The 22,389-nt window shown below is 33.8% G+C and overlaps 1 protein-coding gene across 2 annotated transcripts; it reads left to right on the top strand.

Moving 5' to 3' along the window:
• Positions 1 to 540: 540 nt before the first annotated feature.
• On the top strand, positions 541 to 22,115 carry Smp_073930.1 (rac-alpha serine/threonine-protein kinase (ec 2.7.1.37) (rac-pk-alpha)(akt1 kinase) (protein kinase b) (pkb) (c-akt) (thymoma viral proto-oncogene); the record flags this gene model as incomplete). Of its 2 annotated transcripts, XM_018796575.1 has the most annotated exons (10): positions 5,652 to 6,080; positions 6,828 to 7,099; positions 8,185 to 8,329; positions 9,149 to 9,399; positions 10,078 to 10,348; positions 11,579 to 11,745; positions 14,522 to 14,714; positions 19,388 to 19,436; positions 20,420 to 20,505; positions 21,308 to 22,115. In XM_018796575.1, the coding sequence occupies 10 exons, from the start codon at positions 5,652 to 5,654 to the stop codon at positions 21,773 to 21,775; spliced, it is 2,331 nt and encodes a 776-aa protein (XP_018646873.1). In that variant the 3' UTR covers positions 21,776 to 22,115. The 2 variants fall into 2 exon arrangements, with proteins under 2 accessions (XP_018646874.1, XP_018646873.1); XM_018796586.1 differs by lacking the exons at positions 19,388 to 19,436; positions 20,420 to 20,505; positions 21,308 to 22,115 and adding an exon at positions 541 to 730 and having other exon boundaries at positions 5,633 to 6,080; positions 14,522 to 15,147.
• Between the last annotated feature and the right edge of the window lie 274 nt (positions 22,116 to 22,389).

The following is a 22,389-nucleotide window of genomic DNA, read 5'->3' as shown; positions in this document are numbered from 1 at the left end:
CATTACAGCACAGGTACGTCTACCTAAACGTGGGTTTGCGCAAATATGTCTACTGGATATATGTTGTTGCAAATACGTTAATCCCGGTCACTGACACAGACCTACTACGACATCATAACTTACTAGTCGACCCAAATAAACGGGAACGATACTTCAAAGACAAAAGATGAAAGTAGTTGACAATTACTGGGAGGTAAAGTATACCTGGACGCGGGTAGAAATGTAGGAACGTGAGACTTCTAGGTTGGCGGTCTAGGATAGACTCGTTTTGGATCGGGGTGTATCATAGTATAGACACGACGCTAATTTGACCACCCTCAGCTAGTGCTGTCCGTCAAAACTAACACTGTCAAATGCCTACATAACTATTTACTCGGGGTGGTAATTCACCGTTCCAACAGCACTACACATATATCGACCTATGATTTTTATTTAGTGACTCGAATATATGATACTACCCATGTAGCTCCTAAAGTTAAGGATTTTCTCACAATTGTCTGAAACAATTTTAAACAGGACGGCTCACTACAACTGGGAGGCGCCAAGTCTTAAATGCTAGTTACAAGTTTTGGTTTAAGTTTGATGGTCTACCTAGATCCGTAGGAACAAAGTAGAATATATTCTCAAGGGAATGCATACATTAGTAGTTTTTTCGTTTTTCTCATAGCTGGAGACGAGAAATCGCTTCAACATTTTTGACAGGAACAGTCTGCTACTGTTTGTTATCGAGGTCAGTCCATAAATTGTCACTTAGTTTATTTTTGATAATTAGTTTGCGGTTATGGGGTTATAAGAGATCAGAAACACGAAAAGTTACATAAACTGGTAATTATCCACAAAATTTCCGTCAGGTAGATTTTTGTCCGAGCCAGTCTTCAGTAATAAGGATAGTAGGTTGATGAACCTGTGTTAATCCTGACAGATTTCCTCCCAGTGAAGGTCCAGCTTCTTTTTGAAAATGTTCACTGGTGGTGCTGATACCACTTGTTCTGGTAAAGCGTTCCAATCATTGACCACTCGATGAGAAAAACGGGACCCCACCTTTAGTTTATTAGATCGCGGTTTCAGAACCTTCTTGCTATGACCCCGGAGATTATTAGTGCTGGAGGGAGCAAAAAGATAAGGCATATTAACACCCAGATCATAATTAAAGATACGAAATGCCAGTATAAGGTCACCTCGCGTCCTACGATAAGATAAGGGGAAAAGATTTAGACGTTTTAAACGCTCATCGTAAGGGAGTTTAGAAAGACCCTTTACTAATTTTGTCCCTACATGCTGGACACGCTCAAGCGATTTAGTATCCTTTATCAGACAAGGGCTAGCTGCTTGGATACAGTATTCTAAGTGTGGCCTTACATAGGTGGGATATAAAATTCGAAACATCTCCTCGTCAAAGCATTTAAATGCTCTGCGAAGCGACCATAGCGCGCGAAAGCCTTTGGAAGCAACCGCATTGCAGTGCGTAGTAGTTTTTAGGTCGTGACTTATAATTACTCCTAAGTCTTTGTGCTCATGAACACGTGGCAGAGATGTACCATTAATGGTATAATGGTAACTAATATCGTGCCCGATGTGCATGAACACGCTCTTCCTGGAATTAACTTCCAGGCCCCAATCATGAGCCCACCTAACTAATTCGTCTAAATCTGCTTGCAGATAACACCGATCAGTCTCATTTCTTATTGTTCTCCAGATTTTAACATCATCCGCAAACAATAACGTCGACGACTTAAGTAATAAAGGTAGTTCATTAATATACAGAAGGAAAAGTAGAGGGCCTAAGATGGTGCCTTGGGGTACACCACTTTTGACCGGTTTCCATTCGGATAGCGTTCCATTGACCCTTACTCTCTGTCTGCGGTCACATAAGAAGCTTCCTATCCATTCCTGTATAGCACCTGTTATTCCAAAGCTCGAGAGCTTTTGCATAAGACCTAAGTGTGAAACCTTATCAAACGCTTTGCTAAAATCTATGAATATCACGTCGACAGACTGGCCGTTGTCTAGGGCAGCTGTCCAATCCTCTCTCGCAATGAGTAAGTTATTCAAGCATGAATGCTTGTTACGAAACCCATGTTGCTCGGGAGTTAACAGATTGTACGAATCTATGTAGCTTAGTAGCTTAGCCCTAATTAATTTTTCAAGTAACTTAACTACTATACTGGTCAGGCTAACAGGCCGGTAGTTAGATACGATCCGTCTCTGACCATCCTTAAATATAGGACTAACTATGTTGTCTTTCCAGTCTCTAGGTAGTTGAGCCTGTGAAAGGGACATGTTGAAGAGCATCGTGAGCGGTCTTGAGATAATGTCCGCAAGCGACGACAGTAAACGTGGGTGTAGCCCATCGGGGCCCGGTATCTTACAAGGTTTTAGGTTAGTTATCAAAGGAAGAATAATATCCTCTGTCACGTGTAAAGGTCCTATGGCTGGTATCTCATTGTCAACGGGACAAGTAGTTGTAACACTACACGTAGAGTAGACTTCACTGAAATAGTTAGCAAATGTCTCCGCTTTTGCTAGATCAGATTCATCGTAAATATTGGTGTAGTGGTTTGTGTGATTTAATCCAGAGTGTATATAGCGCTTTTTGGTGTGTCCAGGGGATGTCTATTTGGATGCTGCATATAGTTTTGGCATGTAACGCGTACATTTTTTCCGGAACGATTGTCATTCGTGTTTATGTGAATCTTCTGTTACTGTCGATTAAAAGCTACTGAATACGGCAATCCTCCTCGATATAGTCACTGGAATTCCGGAAGTAAGGACTAGGGTGACGTCACTTTTCAGTTAGGTGAAAGGCCGAACACTTTATTTGGTCTTCATATTCATTCACTTCAGGCTGGAGCTCCTGGTTATATGGTTAAGCAAAACGTAACCGAAAGGATATTCTAATGGCAAATGCACACTATATTCCATATTATTTTCAGAACAAAATAATACCGCCCCGAAGTTTTAATTGTTCGTGCATCATGACATTTAGACGAGTGAACTGGGAACTACCGTAAAACAGTAGTCATTCAATCTGTAGCTATACTTGATAGACAGTTCATTCAAGGTTCTATGTTGTCTAAAGTGAGTATTTGTCCTGTATCGAGCAAGTAACTCTAAAAAATGAAGATGTTACGACTCCTACTTGTCAGGTGCTATTTCGTGAGAACTGCTATCATGAATAACAGCTCATAGGGATTTTGCGAAATATTTTTCACATGTAATGGGAGCCTTGCCGAATTTTTTTACCAGTATCTTTAATTTTTAACTGGTTTACATTAAGACTGTCCTACGACCTCAAAAACGTGGATGTTGTTGTGAGCCAATGGATTTCCTCCTGAATAAATGAAACTAAAGGACTCGTAAGTGCACATTGTGTTTTTTCACAAAAGATATATCCATGGAGAAGTGCAGATCCTTTATGTCCCATCGGGTTACTTACATGAAATGCTTCTCAAACAACGGTATTATACTGTAATTAATACCAAACTCAAAGGATCAGCTTCGTTTCAAACATTAATTATACGGTTAATTCACAGCATATATTTATTATAATACATCTCAGCTTAATTATTGAGTTCGTGTCGGGTCTTTTTCTGTACAAAATAGCTCTTGATATCACCCAGTTTATTTCAGCGTGTGTATATTTTGCAAATAATACTTATTTTAGATAAAAAAAACATGTTCATTATAAATTCTGACCACTATGTCAATTATTTGTGAGGGGGTCTAGAAGTCTGAGTAATTTTCTGTACACGTATGGAAGTGTCTGTTGGTGTCAATGTTCCTCCCCTACATCTAGTTGCACCCACTACCGCTCAAACGTAAACATTCCGACCGGATCTCATTCTTTCGAGTGGTATCACGTAAAACCGGTTTAAACGACTCAAATATATCTTTTTGTTGCTGCAATCAATGAGTATTTCCAATCCTCATTCTTTATCCCTCACGCTAACCTATTCTCCTATTCTCTCCTCTAGCTTTTCGCCATAGCGAATATCTATTTCCTCGCCTTGGCAACAAAATCTAGCCTTTATACGACTGTGTAGAACCCTATACCTTCCTGCTGTTCATTCTGACCGGAATATTTTTTGTTTTTCTTGACTCCGCAACTTAAGTAAATTATGTAGTCTTTCTATCTGACGGCTTGTATGATAGCCTAAAAGGTAGTTGGTGAAATCCGTATTGTATGTTAAGAATTAAAACCCCCAAAACCGAACTGTAACTATTCATCGCAGCTGTACTCTTATAAACTTGTTCCTATTCAACTCCGTACCTACCGACATTCACTAGTAGACGACTGTGCGAATATCACCCATCATTTAAAGGATGTACTTGTTTTTCAACGTGTTTACATTAGCTCCTGAATATAAACAAGTCCAAATAATACTCTTGTTCAGTCTCAGAAAAAAAAATATCACTGCAAATGCTCATCTTTAAATTTTACCACAACTTATCTCGCACCTACCCGAACAACTCAAGCTCGAGATTAATACCTTCAGGATCTGATATTATTATCTTGATCTAACCACTTTTAACCCCTTTCCCACACATTCACATTATACCCTAAATGACTTATCGGAATACTTTATGGTTGCAATCATATAACTGACTGCAATCTTCAGATATTCTTAATCTATGTGGTTTGCTTTTTATATGCTGTTATACGCTTAGCACCAGGATCACTTAGTATTTCTATGAAACAATCAAACACTGTCTCTTTTGTACTTATAGTAGCTTTATGCTTATTAATTACTAACATAGTCCATTCCATCATATTCTTGACACTATGAGGTATTAAAACAATCATCTGTGGTCAGTTTTTCATGCAACCAAACATGGTATGTTTGAATCATGTGACAACACCAAGTTGGAAGGTTAAAATCATTTAGTATTTTATTCGGATGTTTGAGTATTATTAGATGGACCAGTAGTCAACAAAAACACCAAGATGAATTTTATGGAATCGCGTTGCATTTACCTTCCTAGCATTTTGAAGTGTACGAACATCCTTTAAAAGCTAAGGATACAACTCACGAAACAAAAACATCAAGGTTTGGAATCATACTGCAGATGTCCCACAATAAATACATTTGAGATACCGTTCATTTTTCAATGAAAACTGGGTTTATTTGGGGAGACGGTCTTACAAGTTGATGAAGTCTATAGCTTAACTGTACTGACTAGGTTGGTCTTGATATGTTACACCTATCCCATAATGTGTACAACTTTTAACAAGTAGTTGCCCGCGAAACATTTGTAAGGTCTTCAGGATATATATACGTTGTATGAATCTTGACGTGTTTCCGTCTTACCATTCGCCAAAACTCAAGTTAAAGTAAATTTTACTTTCTGGAAAATTTCGCCCTTGTGATGTTTTTTCGTGTTAAACTAGGAAGGTCTAAATTTTAAACTTGTAACCATCAACTTTAGGGTGCTTTTCATCTGACATTTAAATAACACATCATGTGTTCGCTTATTAATGTTGTTCTCTAGAGCTTTGAGCAAAATAGTGCGATTTCGAGTAAATTATTCGAATAATAGTAAGCTTCAGGGGTAACTTTAATACCTTTTTCAGTAATAAGTTATCTTCGGATTGGTACAAGTGTTCAATCCATTGCAATTCGTTTTTTATTAGATTGCAGATTTTCTGGGTAATGGAGATTTTGTGCAATTACTCTCAGAATCCAGTGGTTGGTTCTTCGAAAAGCAGTCACACGGAGCATGAACCAGTCTCAGTATCAGCCAAAGTGCAAGATACCACTGCTTCTCAGCGACGAAATATCAATTGCACCAGTTCAAATATCTTCAGTAGTCTTCAAAATGCCCATCTTCCTGTGGTTCCCAATCCGAATGTCTTATTTAAAAACGAACTGACAGAAAATTACTCCGACAATTTGACGCCGCGCATATCACCATATCTTCTTGGGATGCTCCAGTGTAGACCAGTTTCCTTACCTCTTACTCGGAACGTTGTGAAAGAGGGCTGGCTTATGAAACGCGGCGAACATATTAAAAATTGGCGACGTCGGTATTTCAAATTACGGGAGGATGGGACATTTTATGGATATAAAATTCAACCTAAAGTTGGTTTGAAATTTGTTTCAAGCTATTTTTGTATTTATCGTGATATGATTAATTGTTACTGTTTTTCTTCACTAACAATACCCAATCTCAATCATTATTCACATATCGAAAGCGAATCGGACATACCTGGAGAAGTTTTGGTTATTGTGAATTCTTTATTACTATACATCACATTAACTCTCAGCTTATTACCTTATCTCTGGTCATCTCAGTCACTTATCAAGTTCATGAAGTCAACGTAGTTCTGTAAAATATGATTTTAATAGTTTGCTCAATGAAGTTAGTGTATTTTTAGTGTCAGAACGTAACTTTGTTGATGGTCGGAGAAGCAAACTACAAAGTGTGTAACGATTAGGCGTAACCTATAATACACATAAAAAGTATTATATTGTCGCATCAACTACAGGCTATCTAATATTTTTTTTTTACATTCAAAGCTATGGCTATATTGTGTTTTAGGAGTTGTACTTGTCTAATATTGTTTTATTTTCTATTTTATGCAAGTGAAAAGATCATTACTTAGTAAGTTAAATTATTCCCAAAAGTCTTCATTGTTTGACAAAGTAGTAAATCTCCACGACTAACACCTTTCTTAATCGACTAACATGATATACTTAACTTGTCTATTAAGGGACAATGAGATCAGTATATGATAGTTATATATTCAGTTCTCCAAATATAATAAGTCTAATGAGTAAATATCGTTTACTAAAATACGTAGTTTGTCAACATTTGTGTTTTTTTAGGATGATATGGCGCAACCTTTAAATAATTTTACTGTTCGCGACTGTCAAATTATATGTTTAAACAAGCCAAAACCATACACATTTCTTATCCGTGGTTTACAATGGACCAATGTAGTGGAACGTTTATTCTTTGTCGAGACGGAAGCAGAAAGAAATTATTGGCTTAGCGCTATTCAAAGTGTCGCAAATCGACTCAAATCATCGTTTGAGCAGCCAGTATCCGTACATAATTTAAATTTGGCTGAAAATATGATCGTTGACATTCCTCAGAGGTTAGTTTAAACATAAAAACATGGTTTATCATTAGATTAGAAAATCAGTGGTTATCACATATTTGTGTTTATAAAGTACTATTGATGCTGATAAAATACATAGTTTAGTTAGAAATTTATCTATGCTAATTATTTGGGACAAATCAACTTTCCGTATATGTAGCAAATCACGGATGAAAATACTCGAGTACGTTTTCTTATATTTGCAAACTGTTTCTACAAAAAAATATATTGTGAAGGTTAGGATTAAAGTACAGAAGTGACGATTCCACGCATTGAAACATCGTTCGAATTACAATGACATATTTTTAGATGGCTGAAACACGTAGTGCATATACCAGACCGATCCGGATGTTGAATTAAAGTTGCAATGAGAACAGGTCAAAAATGCTTTAGGAAAATTGTATAGTTTACTATCACTGATTGCTTATCAGAATTGTATCGAGTGCTTTTGGATTGTTATCCAATTTGTACGTGAAAGCTAGAAATTGTAGATAATATTTTCCAGATCACTATTCATTGCTGGTCACAATCATATATGTATATATTGTGTATAATGACATTGAAAGTCTGTTCTTACCTTCTAGTCAGTAAAATACTTATATTTCATAAAATATCTTATTCCTTGTCTGGCTTATGTAATTACACCCAAAAATACATTATATACATTGTCAGTCGAATACAAAGCATGTGATGATGACCTCTAGTTGGTGTCTAATAACTTTTAATGAGAAACCTGTCTAACCCTTTTGTCTTACTTTAAAATAACTTTTATTATTTTAATCTAATCTGTGGCGCGTGAATGAACTATGTTTTTTACAGTCGCTCATTGAAATGATAACCATTAACTTGATTTGATTTTCAGTACTCATTACCTTATTTATTTTCGTGCATAACCGTGCATACTTTCGCGCGCTATTATTATTATTATTATTATTATTATATCTCTGCCTACGAGCGTTTTAATATCTGACTACTTTGATTTTGGTTCTACATAACTCCAACTATCCACATATATTGTTACTTGCTTTCTATTTATTTTGATTATTGCTTTTTAAACATTTTAATATTTTTTCATATTATAGGCCTGTGAAACGTTACTCTGTAAATGACTTCAGACTTTTAAAAGTTTTGGGGAAAGGTACTTTTGGAAAAGTGATTTTGTGTCAAGAAAATGAGACAGGTCATTTTTACGCGATGAAAATACTAAAAAAATCTGTACTTATTGAAGTAAGTCGAATGGTCCTAATTATTGTTTCTAATTTTATCAGTTTATGCTTGGTTCTATTAAATGACCATCGTTTTCACCAGACTTTCAGTTGAGTAGATCTAATAAATACTGGTAACTAAAAGTTAAGGGCTTTCACTGATTGCTTTGAAATGTAGCATATTGCAGGTTTTTTTATCTCATGAATTTCTTAACCATTGGATACACAGTCTAAAAACCTACTTTCTCATATTTCAGTTTAGACAATTAGGTAGTATTGTAATGAACAGGAACACAGGCGGGAACAACCATTGTAAATACGAAATTACATTATCTTGGTAAAATATAAGAACCATACACTGGATACTTCATTTGTAAATTTTCATCATCTCTCCTTCACATTCTGTATGATTCTTCAAGTTCCCAATTCCTTTCTATTTCCCCTTCTGTTCTCTTCAACTGGATCTTCTTAGCCTTTTGCTGCCAGGTTTCCCACTTCCGATTGGTGTTACATACTGCTTATGTCTGTCGACATACGTAGCATACACAGCATCATTGAAATTACCCTTAAGTCTGAGTTTATGAATCTATGCTTAGTTATTAAGTTGCATTAAAATTAAACATGTTTCTCATGTTATTGAAGTTGTAAACCATATTACTTCGTACATTCAACAGAGCATTACATCAATTGTTATCTGTTAGACACCTGATAAACTATTTTTATATAGCAACAGTTGTTATTGTCTCTTTTTTAAACTAACAACGATTACTGTTTACTATTATTGTCATAATAATTATTATCGCGTGAGTTAATTTTTTTTTGTTTTCTACCACAATAACAGAAAGAAGAAGTTGTTCATACAATGACTGAAAATCGTGTGCTACAACAATGCAAACATCCATTTATGACAGAGTTACGTTATTCATTTACTACACCTAATTATTTATGCTTTGTTATGGAATATGTTAATGGCGGTGAATTATTTTTTCATCTACAACGTGATCGTGTATTTTCAGAAGAAAGAGCTAAATTTTATGGTGCAGAAATTACTCTGGCTTTAGGTTATTTACATCACCAGAATGTTGTTTATAGGTATGAAGAAAAATATCCTCGGAATCAATTATATATATATATATATATATATATATATAACTTCCCTTTTCTCTTCGTATGTTATATTTCATGTAATTTTGATTTTAAGAAGTACTCGGGGATAGTACTTTTTCTTGACTGTAGCTTGTTACCTTGACACGGATTAGGCCTATATGCTATGACGACCTAACCGACACATGTTGACTGAAACATTTGTTCTTTGATACCATGTCACATAACCTGGTTTGATGGAGAGAGGAATATGATCAAACACTTCTAAAGGTAACTTGTGGTTTAAGTTGTTCAGTGATCAGTCTGCTACCCAACAACCTTTATCAAATTGGAATAGATAACTGATATATCGATAGTGTAATAAGAGGGTGAAGATTATCAGAATTATGTGATATATTTTTGCCTGTCTGTTTAAAACAAGTAAGCAAGCAAGAATATATACTTTTCTCTGTTTACAAATACAAGATGTTATTTCAAGAAACTTCATGAATTCTTGGTTGGACAATATACCGTGAACTAGTTCAGTGTATCGACCACTTCATTAACCTTCGAAGCCTTATCAGTTCTTACAGTAGATTTTTGTTTTTATATCCAAAGATTTTTCTTCTAAGTGTGAATGGTTGATACAACACTTGGTGTTTTGTATTCTTGCTCTAACTTGACCAGGGATCTTAAATTGGAAAATTTATTGTTGGATAAAGATGGTCATATAAAAATCGCTGATTTTGGTCTTTGCAAAGAAGATATGTACTATGGTGCATCAACTAAAACATTTTGTGGTACACCGGAATATTTAGCACCTGAAGTTCTGTTGGATAACGATTATGGGCGTTCAGTTGATTGGTGGGGCCTTGGTGTAGTAATGTATGAAATGATGTGTGGACGTTTACCATTTTATTCAAGTGATCATGAAGTCTTATTTGAGTTAATACTGCAAGTAAGTCAGCCGAAACTGAATTTTGTTATCATCGTATGCTTCTTCTTTCCTTTCCGTTCTTTTTTTGATATTTCAAAATGATAGAGATTTCAGTTTATTGTCACTTTGCCAGATCACTATGTTGCCTTTGTTTGGAAATACCAGATTTTCGTTTTTTTTCTGAATGTCGACGCGGTCGTATCATGACTTAATTGTCTTCTACCATAGCAAAAACAAAACAAATAGCTCTATCTTATGTGAATAATTGCTAATCAGCTGCACATTTATATTTGTTAATTATGATAAAAATGTTAGTATGTTTTTTTGTTTCAATCGAAGTTCATACCTACCGAAAAGTTATAAAATCCTACTGGATTGTAAAATTTGAAACATCTTATTGGTTTATCGATGAGAAACATACGTAATTCCTATCGCTTAATGAAACATATTTTCATTCACATGTTATTCACTCCAAGCAAGACAAAGTGCAGTATTATGCTTTTTGGGAAATGTTTTGGTAGATATATGAATATCTCAAGTTAAATGTGTCGCAAGTAACTAAATCCTAAACAAGCTTACTGTACGTGTCTTTTTATGCTATTATATTGCCAAGAGTGGAAATAGGGTTTTCCTACTCGGTATGATCTCATTAAATCGTGCGTTTTCGGCCCCATGAAAAGTCCTCGTTACTCCACGTTGGTAAGGTGTTCCTGCAATAATAGAACGGAAACGGACGTTTGGTGGTTAGACATAGCTGAAGGATACGAAAGGTTTATTTTAGAAGAGTTAGGAATCCATGATTCCGGACAAGTGATCCATACTAACTTCAGAGTCCTGAGACGTCCAATGCCTACCTTGACAATCAGCTGTCACAACATTACATGTAGCATCTCACTACTTTGTAGATATGATTTGTAAGGCGATCCCTTGAGAAAACTACCTAGTTCATTTGAACTTCCAGAATTTGTCAGAACCGTAACATTAATCATGACAATTGTAAGTGTAAGAAACGAAGAGTCGGTATCAATTTTATGATCTCTTCTCTGTCTCTTGACAATAATTGTCACTTCTTTTTTATTACTCAAACCTAGATATCTTACCATGTCAAGAATTTAGTAGTTTGGATTTTTTATTATTCTATGTAGTTAGGTATCAATTAGGTTATTACAAATAATCTTAATGTTTATGCAAATATTTTGGCAGTAGTAGTCATTCAGATTATATCATATTTTGCCATTTTTATTACTTTAGGAAAATGTCTCCTTCCCAGCTCGTCTTTCACACCCAGCCCAAGATATCTTGTCTAGACTTTTAATTAAAGATCCAACAAGTCGACTAGGTGGTGGAATACAAGATGTTTTGGAGGTTATGGCACATTTGTTTTTTGCATCAGTCGATTGGGATCGTTTAATAAGAAAGTATGTTGTAATCAATAATAATGTATTTCTAGTTTGTCATTCTTATTATATTCGAGATATACTAATTGTTTAAATTAGTCACCAGAAGACTTGTTATAGCAGTGTTGATTTCTGTTTCGAATACAACTACCAAAATATTTCATTTGGATTGATTGTTTTGATCTTTCCATTGATGTTTAGGATAGCAATTGATCAGTCTCGTTTAGCGTATGTGTATCCTGCGCGAATTGCCTCGATTTTGTCATTAAGTCATAGACATTTTAAACATAAATGAATGGTGGCCAGAAGTGGAATCCAGGACGCGCGTTTTGTCCTGGATCCCACTGCTAGTTACCACCCATCTCTGCTCATTACTATGGAAATATCTGAAAAAGATAACCAAAAATTTTGGGTAGAATAATAATTCAATCTGTTTCTATCGTGAAATAAAAATCATACTTAATTGCACCAGTGAAATCATCTTCAAACCTGAGGACATTGACAAATGAAACATGTTTTGCTTACCAGTGGACCGATTACCGTACTATGCACTTGATCTCAGTCACTTGTCTTATTATATGCGTATATCTTTGAAATTATCTACCATCAGATAATTTGAATATTCTTATTTATAATCCTTTTATCATATTCCACATCATTTTAACATAGTTTACTTGACACAAGAAGGACATCTGAACATCTTGTTGATGTATTGATTGGACCGAATTTATGTTCTATAGTTTGTTGTGTGAAATGAATGGTCATTATTTTTAGTCATCACAAAAGATTGGCAGGATATATTAGTCATTAGTTATTTCTTGGATGTGAACATACACAGTATCGTTTAAAATTCATGGTGTATATTAACTGAATTGTGTTTTAATTCATAATTCGCCAATTAAATTTTATCAGAAAAGGGGTTTTGTGGATATTATAGTAATTTAATAGTTGAGTTCATGAGCCAATTTTATGTTGCTTGCATTCAACGGAATGGTTTACAGATCTTGAAGTATACAACACATAAAGGTGTCATTAATGAATGATTTCAACAAACAGTACTAACTTTAGTAGACTTGACTGATACCTCACTTTATTATTATAAAGTATTTTTCTTCACATACAGATCACATTTCAGATTACTACAAGAGTCCAGCTGTCCAGTTATAAAGTATACAATGCACTTGTTAGTCACGCTAACGCCTTCAAATCTTAATGTGTCTTATAGAACATTTTTGACTGTTAAGTTGGTCATTATCTTCAGATCAATGTATATAACTCATTTACTTACATGTACTTACTTTCTACTTTTTAATCTCTTTTTTGCTTATCTCCATTATTTGAAATATCTTTCGTAAATCTTGTCTCTTTACCAAGTGAAAATCAGGTAATGAGCAGTTATCTGAGTTGCTATATTCCAAAAAATCAATATTACTAGTATATAGTTATTTCAATGTGTCTTCATTTTGGGATTTTAATCCTCATTCTCAACATTTACACAAATTCACCAGTAAGAGTTTTCAGATCATCTCTGTATGTGTAGAGGAGGCTATAAATTAAAATCTAAAATAAAGTAGCCCCTATTTTACGATTTAACTATCTCAATTGTTGATTTGCAACTTATCACTCCCTGTTTTTGCACTCAGTCGAAGCAAATCTTTGACTGAACATAAATTATGTAATTTACTTGTCTCCTTATATTATTTGCTGTAAACCTTGTTATCAATTCATCCAGGCGTACATCAAACATCTGTCACATTACTAGAACTATCAGATATGGAAACGCCCCATTTACACTATGAAATCCACTTATCCCAGAACTTGGATGGTATTAATTTTGTGCATCAGATACATTTGTGCCACTTACCGTCTTCCTAGCCACGTTCCAATATCTCATTAGTCTACCTTAAATTGAACAAATATAAACTCATTAATATTGAATGATGCTCTATTTTTAAGTTGATTGAGATTAAAAACAGATATTAAGTAATTTGTAAACCACTGGAGAGATGGTGCCGAAATAAAAAAAATAATTTTTGTGAACTCGATTCCTCAAAACAAAAAATAAATATGTTGACTTTTGGTTAGGTAAATATATTTCGAGCGTTTGTCGATCTCTATAAAGTCATGGAGGGCAATTATTGGTACATACCTCTTAACTAAGACAGTAGTAGCAACAAAATAGTAAATTAGAACCGTACATATTACACTTTAAGCAGAGATGGATGGTTAAATCCAGGACGCGCGTTTCGTCTTGGACCCCACTGCTAGCCACCATCCATCTCTGTTTATAATACATGTGAATTAATGGTAATTCGTACAGGATATACGTATACCAAACGTGACTGATCAATTGCAGCCTGAAACATCAACGGAAAGATTTAGACTAATACAAATGAATTGTACCTATTTCATTCGCCCCCAAATGCCCTGGTACTGCCGAGGATGCGGAGAGTCTACTCTCCTCGAAATGCTCTCACATAGCCACGCATACACAGCCACTACTATTTTCCCACACACAGATGACTTGTGTGGCGCATATGTATTCGGTGTCTCTTTGTATCAATATTTGTGTATTTAAATAAAGATAACATATTTCATTCAGTGACTATTTTCCCAGGGACGTCGCTTCAGCATAGTTTGCTAAGCTGTTAAAATTTAAGTTAACATTTAACGACAAATACAACTTACGTGATTTTTTTCAAATTTGTTATTTTGTCTCATTTCTCCTCAGAAATAAATATTTCATATCCATAGCCTGCTGTGTACTATATATATATTTACTCATTTACTTTTTCAGAGATATTCAACCACCATGGAAACCAGATGTGGTCGATGAAAAAGACACAAAATATGTCCCAGATGAATTCAAGGATACATCAGTTGATCTGACTCCTCCAAACGATAATGAAGATAATATGAATCGAATTGTCGATGGACCATACTTTGAACAATTCAGTTTTCATGGAAGTCGACAAAGTTTAAATAGTAGAGTCAGTGGTTATAGTTTTGGTGACACATTTTAATAATGTGTATTCTACTATTAGTTCAATTGACTGCCTCCTACATGATTTAACTTTCTATGTACAAAAAAGAAGAAGAAATGAAGAGAATCTTATTATAACTCATACTTTTCACATAGATGAATATCTGGACAGATAGAAAACATTGTAGAGCCTGGAATTGCATGTGTGTATATCATCTAGTTCAATGTTTCCGATTATGAAATATGTATAGATTTATTTTCATATTCATTCATTTTCACCTGGTTTTGCTTATTTTTTTTCTTTTCTTTCTTGATATTATGATATAAATTTTATGTGAATTAAATATGTTCGGTTTTAATTGTTCTTAGAGATATGTAATTTTTGTCTACTATTATTTTTCATTGAAACTATTATTATTTCATTGCCTCATTTATTTTATTATTATTAGTAGTATCCCTTTGTGTGTTTGTAAGTGTGACATTTACAATTTTAGTCAGATTAAATCTCAGTTGTTGGTGTTGTTGTCTTTATTATCTTTATTAATTTAATTTACTATTTTCACTATCTAGTTAATCTGTTTCCTTTTTATCTTTACCATCCCCCCCCTACTTTCTCACATCATCATTTCAATGTTGTGTTGACGTGTACACATACGTCTCCTCTTATGAATTCTCCCCCTTTTTTTATACATATTTATTGTTATCTTGTCGTCGTAATGATTTATGTTCATTCTACTTCGTTTGCATGTTTATCTATTCTGACACTAGGTTTTATTTTAGTACCTACAAGAAAACTAAACCCTTATTTCTAAGACGAAAATTGTTCTACATGCTCATTTGATGCATGTAGAGCTGATCACGCCGCCTGTTGTTCAGTAAACGAATACCAGGATCAACATAGACAGTATTACAATATTTATTATTTAATTGTATGATTTTCATTGATAAAATTCAATATATATATATATAATTCATAGAAATAGAAAATTATATTGAGTGTTTCTCGTTTTTTTGCTCATTGTGTGTTTGTTCTTGTTCGTTTGTTTGTTTTTGTCTATATACTAAGTTCACCATAATCTATGATTACCATTTATTGATTGTTTTAGATGGAGTATCTGTTACGTTTTTTAAAAAAATATGTATTTCTTTCCCAGTTGAAATAGAAAAGTTTAATATTGAGTAATTTTTATGTTGCAAATTGTTAGTCAGTCATCCTTCGGTTCATGCCACTCAACTCCAATTTTATTGTACGCTTATTGTTTTTTTTTAATATATTTAGGATAATTAATTGACAAGTTTTTTAGCAGCAGTTCTCCAGATACACTTGGTATTGTTTATTTGAATCTTCCCATTGATGTTTAGGACTGCAATTGATCAGTCTCTTATTGGCATATGTGCATACTGTGCTTATTGCCTCGATATAGCCTTTATTCACAAACATTATAAGCAGAGATGGATAGTGGCTAGCAGTGGAATCCAGAACGCGCGTTTCTTATTTAGGACTCGTCAGCTGGATGTACCTGCATCTCAGAGTTGATGTTCACTCTGGGACTCGAACCCAGTATTTTTCGCCTCAAACGCCATCTTGTTATCCACTTAGCTACTGAGTCCCAGAGTGAGCATCAACTCTGAGATGCAGGTACATACAGCTGACGAGTCCCAAATAGGACGAGATGCGCGTTCTGGATTCCACCGCTAGCTACTATCCATCTTTGCTTATAGTTCTCCAGATAGTTTAAGCATTAATTGGATAACTATTAAAATGTGGAAATATTACGTATTTTCTTCAATCATTAGATTATTTAATATTGCATAACACTTCACGTCTATTTCTACTATATGTGTTTTTAAAATATTATAATCATTTTATCCATGAATAACTTAGTTTAAAGATCCCGATAGAATATTAAAAAATGAACAATATTTGAGTGAATAATTGTTTTCAATAACTTCATCATCAGGCTCTACAGTTATAAGTCCATAATTAGGATATATTATAAAGGCCAAAGTGAGGCATGTTTCGGTTGATTTGACGATGTCATATGTTAAAAATGGTGAGCATTTGCATCTGTTACGACATATATACTTCAAAATTGTGTTATGTGTAGATTAGAAAGGTCAAAATTATTTGGAGTAAAGTGTTCAGTCACAATCAGTATAATAGTAATATAGCAAAAATGAAAATGCAAAAATTGTGTGGATAAAATTCATAGTAGGAGAATTTCATCTTGTCAGTTGAGATAATAGTGATAAATAGTAATAATAATGCATTTTCAAGGAAATATCTTGAAAAAGCTTGGACCAGATTACCAGGCGAAACGTTGGGTTTACTTCAAATTCATTCGCTGAGATTTTACAAATACATATTCTTCCTATTTAATGTCTTACATCAACTCGGCGCTCAAATACTGTGAAACTATTCGCTCTAATTTAGACGAAAGTTCTTATAAATAATAATATTATTGTGTGAATATAATACGTAATAAGAGGGGTGTTATCAAGGTAATTTCGATAAACGAACTGGAAATGATGAATGTGAAGATTAAGATAGAGGTAATAAAAAAAATATCAATAGCTGATATTCAAACGTCAGTTAATTGATTCTATCACTCGATATGTATAACTTATCGTATTTCTTATTGATATTCGTTAACACTCTAGAGTTCACAATTCACCTTAGCGACTTATTCTTAGGCTAGTTTTTGATTATAATTAAAACTTATCAGATTAATGACATTGATAGTGATGTGCTCATGATGGTTTTTCAGAATAAGTATAAACAAGTTTCTTAAGAATTTTCCTGTAAGTTTAAATGAATAGTTTCACAGTGGTATCGAGCCGATTAAGTATAAAGTAAAAAAAACAAAATTGTATTTGTAGAAAATTAGCAATTAAAATAAATCCAGCGTTTCGCTCAGTGGTCTGGTCTAAGTTTTGAACTTCAAAATTATCGAATACATGTTGCTGTCACCTACTTCTTTTCAGCATTCAAATTTCTTAGTCATTGTCTGATTAATATGAACGTTTTACCGATTTATATGTTGTAGTTCCAGTAAGTATCTATCTAATAACTGAGGTGACAAATTTCAAATAGTATAGTCACTTTGTAAAGAGGAAGAAATGAAGAGAATATTATCATAACTATACTTTTCATATAGATTGATAGATAGACAGGAAAATAATGTACAACCTATCTATTATTCTTTGTGACTTGTTCAAAGTCTACATCTGACACTAAAATCTTGTCTGACATTATTAATTTAAAATATGTATCAAATTATATGGTCTTATTCCAAATGTGTATATAGTTTCTAATGATTTTTTCTCTGATGTATACACTTGAACTTCTTTTGTACCCTAAATAACAATCATTTAAGTGAACTATTTAATCTCTAAGGTGATAAATTCATCAATTTTTTTTAGATAATTACTAAAAACCAGAAAGTATTGACTTTCTCTGATGTATACACTTGAACTTCTTTTGTACCCTAAATAACAATCATTTAAGTGAACTATTTAATCTCTAAGGTGATAAATTCATCAATTTTTTTTAGATAATTACTAAAAACCAGAAAGTATTGACTTTCCAATAACTATCTGTTTTGTATTCAATTTGTGTGCTATAGACTAAAAAATTATAGATCAGAAGGGTTTTTGTGGAGATTTCATATCATATGTTCACTAGTGACTGACTTCAAGAGATATTTCCTGGAGTTCTAGTGGGAAGCAGTGACCAATGGAGTTCAACCAAGTCTGTTGTAGAGATATCAACTCACTAAAGACAATTAGTGAACGGTTGCTCAAAATCGTGGATTGGTTGAAGTTAGACATTAACACCGTTGGATGCCGGCCAGCTCAGTGGTCTATCGGTTAAGTGCTCTGGCGCAAGACTGGTAGGTCCTGGGTTCGGATCTTGCGAGTGCGGGATCGTGGATGCGCACTGCTGAGGAGTCCCATAATAGGACGAAACGACCGTCCAGTGCTTCCATGTTTTCCATGGTGGTCTAGCTTCAATTGACTCATGATTTCAACTTTAAAAAAATTAAACTTAGTTTCCGCATATTTCCTATGAAGTAATAATAACTACCAGTTTTGATTTATTGTTTTTATTACTGTTTATGATTGATTAATATAAGTTTAAAACAAAAAATGTTTTCAGTCTTAATTATGTTGTGTCTATGTTTAAAATAAATGTCTCAAATTCTTATTTTTGTTTTTTTCTCCTTTCCTTTCTTCGTTCCAGAATTAATTCTTTTCACGAAATTCTCTCTCTCTCTGTGTATGGTACTTCAAATTGGTTTCTAGTATGTGCATTATTGATTGATATATATATTCATTAATTTTTTTTGTTATATTTATAATGTGATGATTATGCGCATCTGAATCCTAACCAGGTTTTGCCTTAAATGATTGGTCTTTTGAATGATGAGTCTGATTGTTTGTTTTGATTGTCGATGCTTGTTTTAATTGTTTACTTAATTGATATTTGTCTGATTGTTATTTTCGTCTCTGAATGAATGATTTTGTCTGTTAATCAGTCATTAATAAGGTGAACTATGGTTTTACAGGATATTGATTCATTAGTTTTCAATCTGATTATTATTTTGTAAATTTGTTAATTTCAAATAAACACAACGCACTCACATAAACATTCATATTTTTCATTCTTGATTATTACAGATAATAGTGCATAGTGACAGTAAGGGAATTCCAAGCAACTGTGCAAATCGTAAGTAGTTTTTAGACTCTTTAATTCATTATAAAATTCTCTTGGACTTATAATACTTTGGTAAATGTATTTCGTTAATATGAGTATATGAAATCCATGTTCGCGAATGGCAATGTACATGAAGAATAGTGGGTCTAGGCATTCGGTAACAAGGTTAACGATTCCTGTGAAAATAGATTGATAAAAATAATAATCACTTTATCGAATAGTATAGATGTTGTTCCAGCAAGAAATTTTTAGACCGAAATCGAAACCACTGCAGTGAAGTCTAATTTATGTGTATGAATTCTGATGCATTTGTTACTCGTTTTGACAGAGAATACACATAAAAAATGTGTACCAACTGTTGTGTCGCCTTCATTTGAGTCTCCCAAGAAATCTTGTGTTAGTTGTTTGAGTCGAATTCGTTGTGTTTAAGTTGCTAGGTGAATGCTAAATTAGTACATTTCTGTTGATAGAAACTTTTTAATGTCTGCTGTCATACTGGCGTGATGCAATATCTGATCACGAAAATGGGAAAAATAGGCTATCTAAACATTGTAGATTGAATATACTATCTAGATTCCTCAAAGTAATATGACTGAACTTCTAATTGAGGAACAGGAAAATTATTGGGGAGTAAAGTGGTGTATAAGTAATAATCACATTGAAATCATGAACCGACTCAAGTTAGAGCAGAACACCGTTGAAAACATGGAAGCACTAGACAGCCTTTCTTCCTAGTACGAAACTCTCCACCAGTGCCCATCCACTATCCTACCTGCGGGATAGTTTCTTGATGTGAATGAAATCCAACAATTTCCACAACCCCTTACTGATAATTAATTAGGATGAATAACATATGTCACATTGAAATGATGATCCTCTCATCTCATGTCCTAAAAGTGACCAAACAATTTAGTCATGAATATGTTACCCTTAGGAAATCCCAATTTGTAATAATCTTCGGATATTTCGTTTTTTTTTTTTGTTTTACCCTATAGAAATGGGGTTTGTATTGAAGTTTCCTGTTCGATTTTTGACTTCACTTGGCGGTTCATTGAAAGCCTCATCTTTGAAGGTTGCAGTGGTATGTTCAAACATTTTTATGTATGTATCTGTACAATTCTGTAAAAATAAAATTTATTTGAAAATGTTTATGTTTAGAAAATAAACAATAAATTTATTGTTTTTAGAGTTTCTAACCTAATCGAATCGACAAAGCTTTTAGGTTAATAACTTTCTAGTTAAGATTTATCCCCAGCCATTATACTCTTTGGAATCCTGTGTGAATAGGTCTTAATACAATGTCCAGTTGTATGATCGCATCCGAATATTGAATACATCGTCTAGATTGCCTATATAAAACTGATGATCTACTAACCAAATGACACGACGACCTTCCTTTGACCACCGATTCGATGATGTTAAGATAACAACTATGATCAATACTTAAATCCTATTTGTTCAAAATACAGTTCTCCCACGCTTGCTTGCCCGATAGCCAGAATAGAACAACAACACAGTAGATAGATGACTTAAATGTTTACAGTTCAATTCATAACTCAAGCTAGTGTGACCTGTAAAGACTAATTTTCAGACTACATACAAAGATAAATAGGAAATTACAATATGGGCTTAGGTATGCCGTATATGAAAGAGATTGAAATAATAGGTCCATAATTAATTAACAGTAACTTGAGGAAAATAAAACAAAACAATATTTTCTGTACCAGACAAAATCTTGCAACTATATGAATGTACGATAATCCAAATGTCTAATGATTATACAATAAAAATGTAAGTGATAGTCTTTCAAAAGATAGTCCCACTCTATTATAACACTAATCATATTTATTCATGCATTATTTTTGCTTTTATCACATTTTCAGTCTACAAAACATCTTGTCGCTTCACCAACTTTCTCCCAATTCAATTATATTATCCATAGACAGTTTTCTGATACCCCGTCAGACAATTCGGTAAACAATGTTTCTGATTTGGTGAAAGGAAGTCGTATTGTGCTTTTTATGAAAGGGAATCCAAATGAACCACGATGTGGTTTCAGCAATGCTGTTTGTCGTATCCTAGAAATGCATGGAATTCTAGAAAAAGCAAGTAAAGGAGATGATCCAGAATTGTTCGCGTCGTATGATGTCTTAGAGAATGAAGAGCTACGAGCTGCTGCTAAAGTGTTTGCTGACTGGCCAACTTTCCCTCAGTTATATTTTGACGGTGAATTTATTGGTGGTTGTGATATTCTTCTAGATATGCATCGTTCTGGGAAACTTACAGAAGAACTAGAACGTCTCGGTATTGGTTCTGCTTTAGCAAAAGTATCAGACAAAGAGAAAACATGATTGATTATCTTTTGATACTTTGAATTTGTACAGTATCCCTATTTTCTGTTTGATAAAAATGTGTTATACTGTAGCACTGATGTTTAGTCTTAATTTTACCCATAACACTTAGTTGGTATCTTTTTATGATTGTTTTAGGTTTTCATCTGCAATTTTTGAATTTTAACAAACCATTATTCGACGAAATGCAGTAGCCATGTATTATAACGAATGATATTATATTTTGTTGTTTAAGCTATTGTGAAGATTCCGTTAGACCAAGCACAGCTTACCTGCATATTCTAAAAAGCAATATCATCATAACATTATAAATTTTTCACAATTAAAGATTTACTCTTACATGAAGCGTTCATTCTTGCCTTATGATCTGTTGCTGGAATAATGTTGCATTTACAACGAATAGCGTTCAGCTTATTTATAAATATCACTGCGTTATGATTGCTAGTAACCTGGAACTTCCGAATTAACCGGTTTCCTGATCTTGTGGCTTATTAATGTGATGTGTGGGCAGGAATGATAATGATTGATTGTTTTGCTTAGTAAGACTTGTAGATAATCCGACAGGTGTTAGATGAGTTATATATTTTCGTGCCCTTATTATTTATTATTGATTG

Source organism: Schistosoma mansoni (genome assembly GCF_000237925.1).
Source record: "Schistosoma mansoni, WGS project CABG00000000 data, supercontig 0172, strain Puerto Rico, whole genome shotgun sequence".
Taxonomy (NCBI): domain Eukaryota; kingdom Metazoa; phylum Platyhelminthes; class Trematoda; order Strigeidida; family Schistosomatidae; genus Schistosoma; species Schistosoma mansoni.
Note: the sequence above shows the minus strand (reverse complement) of the source record. Positions and strands in the feature narration are given on the sequence as shown.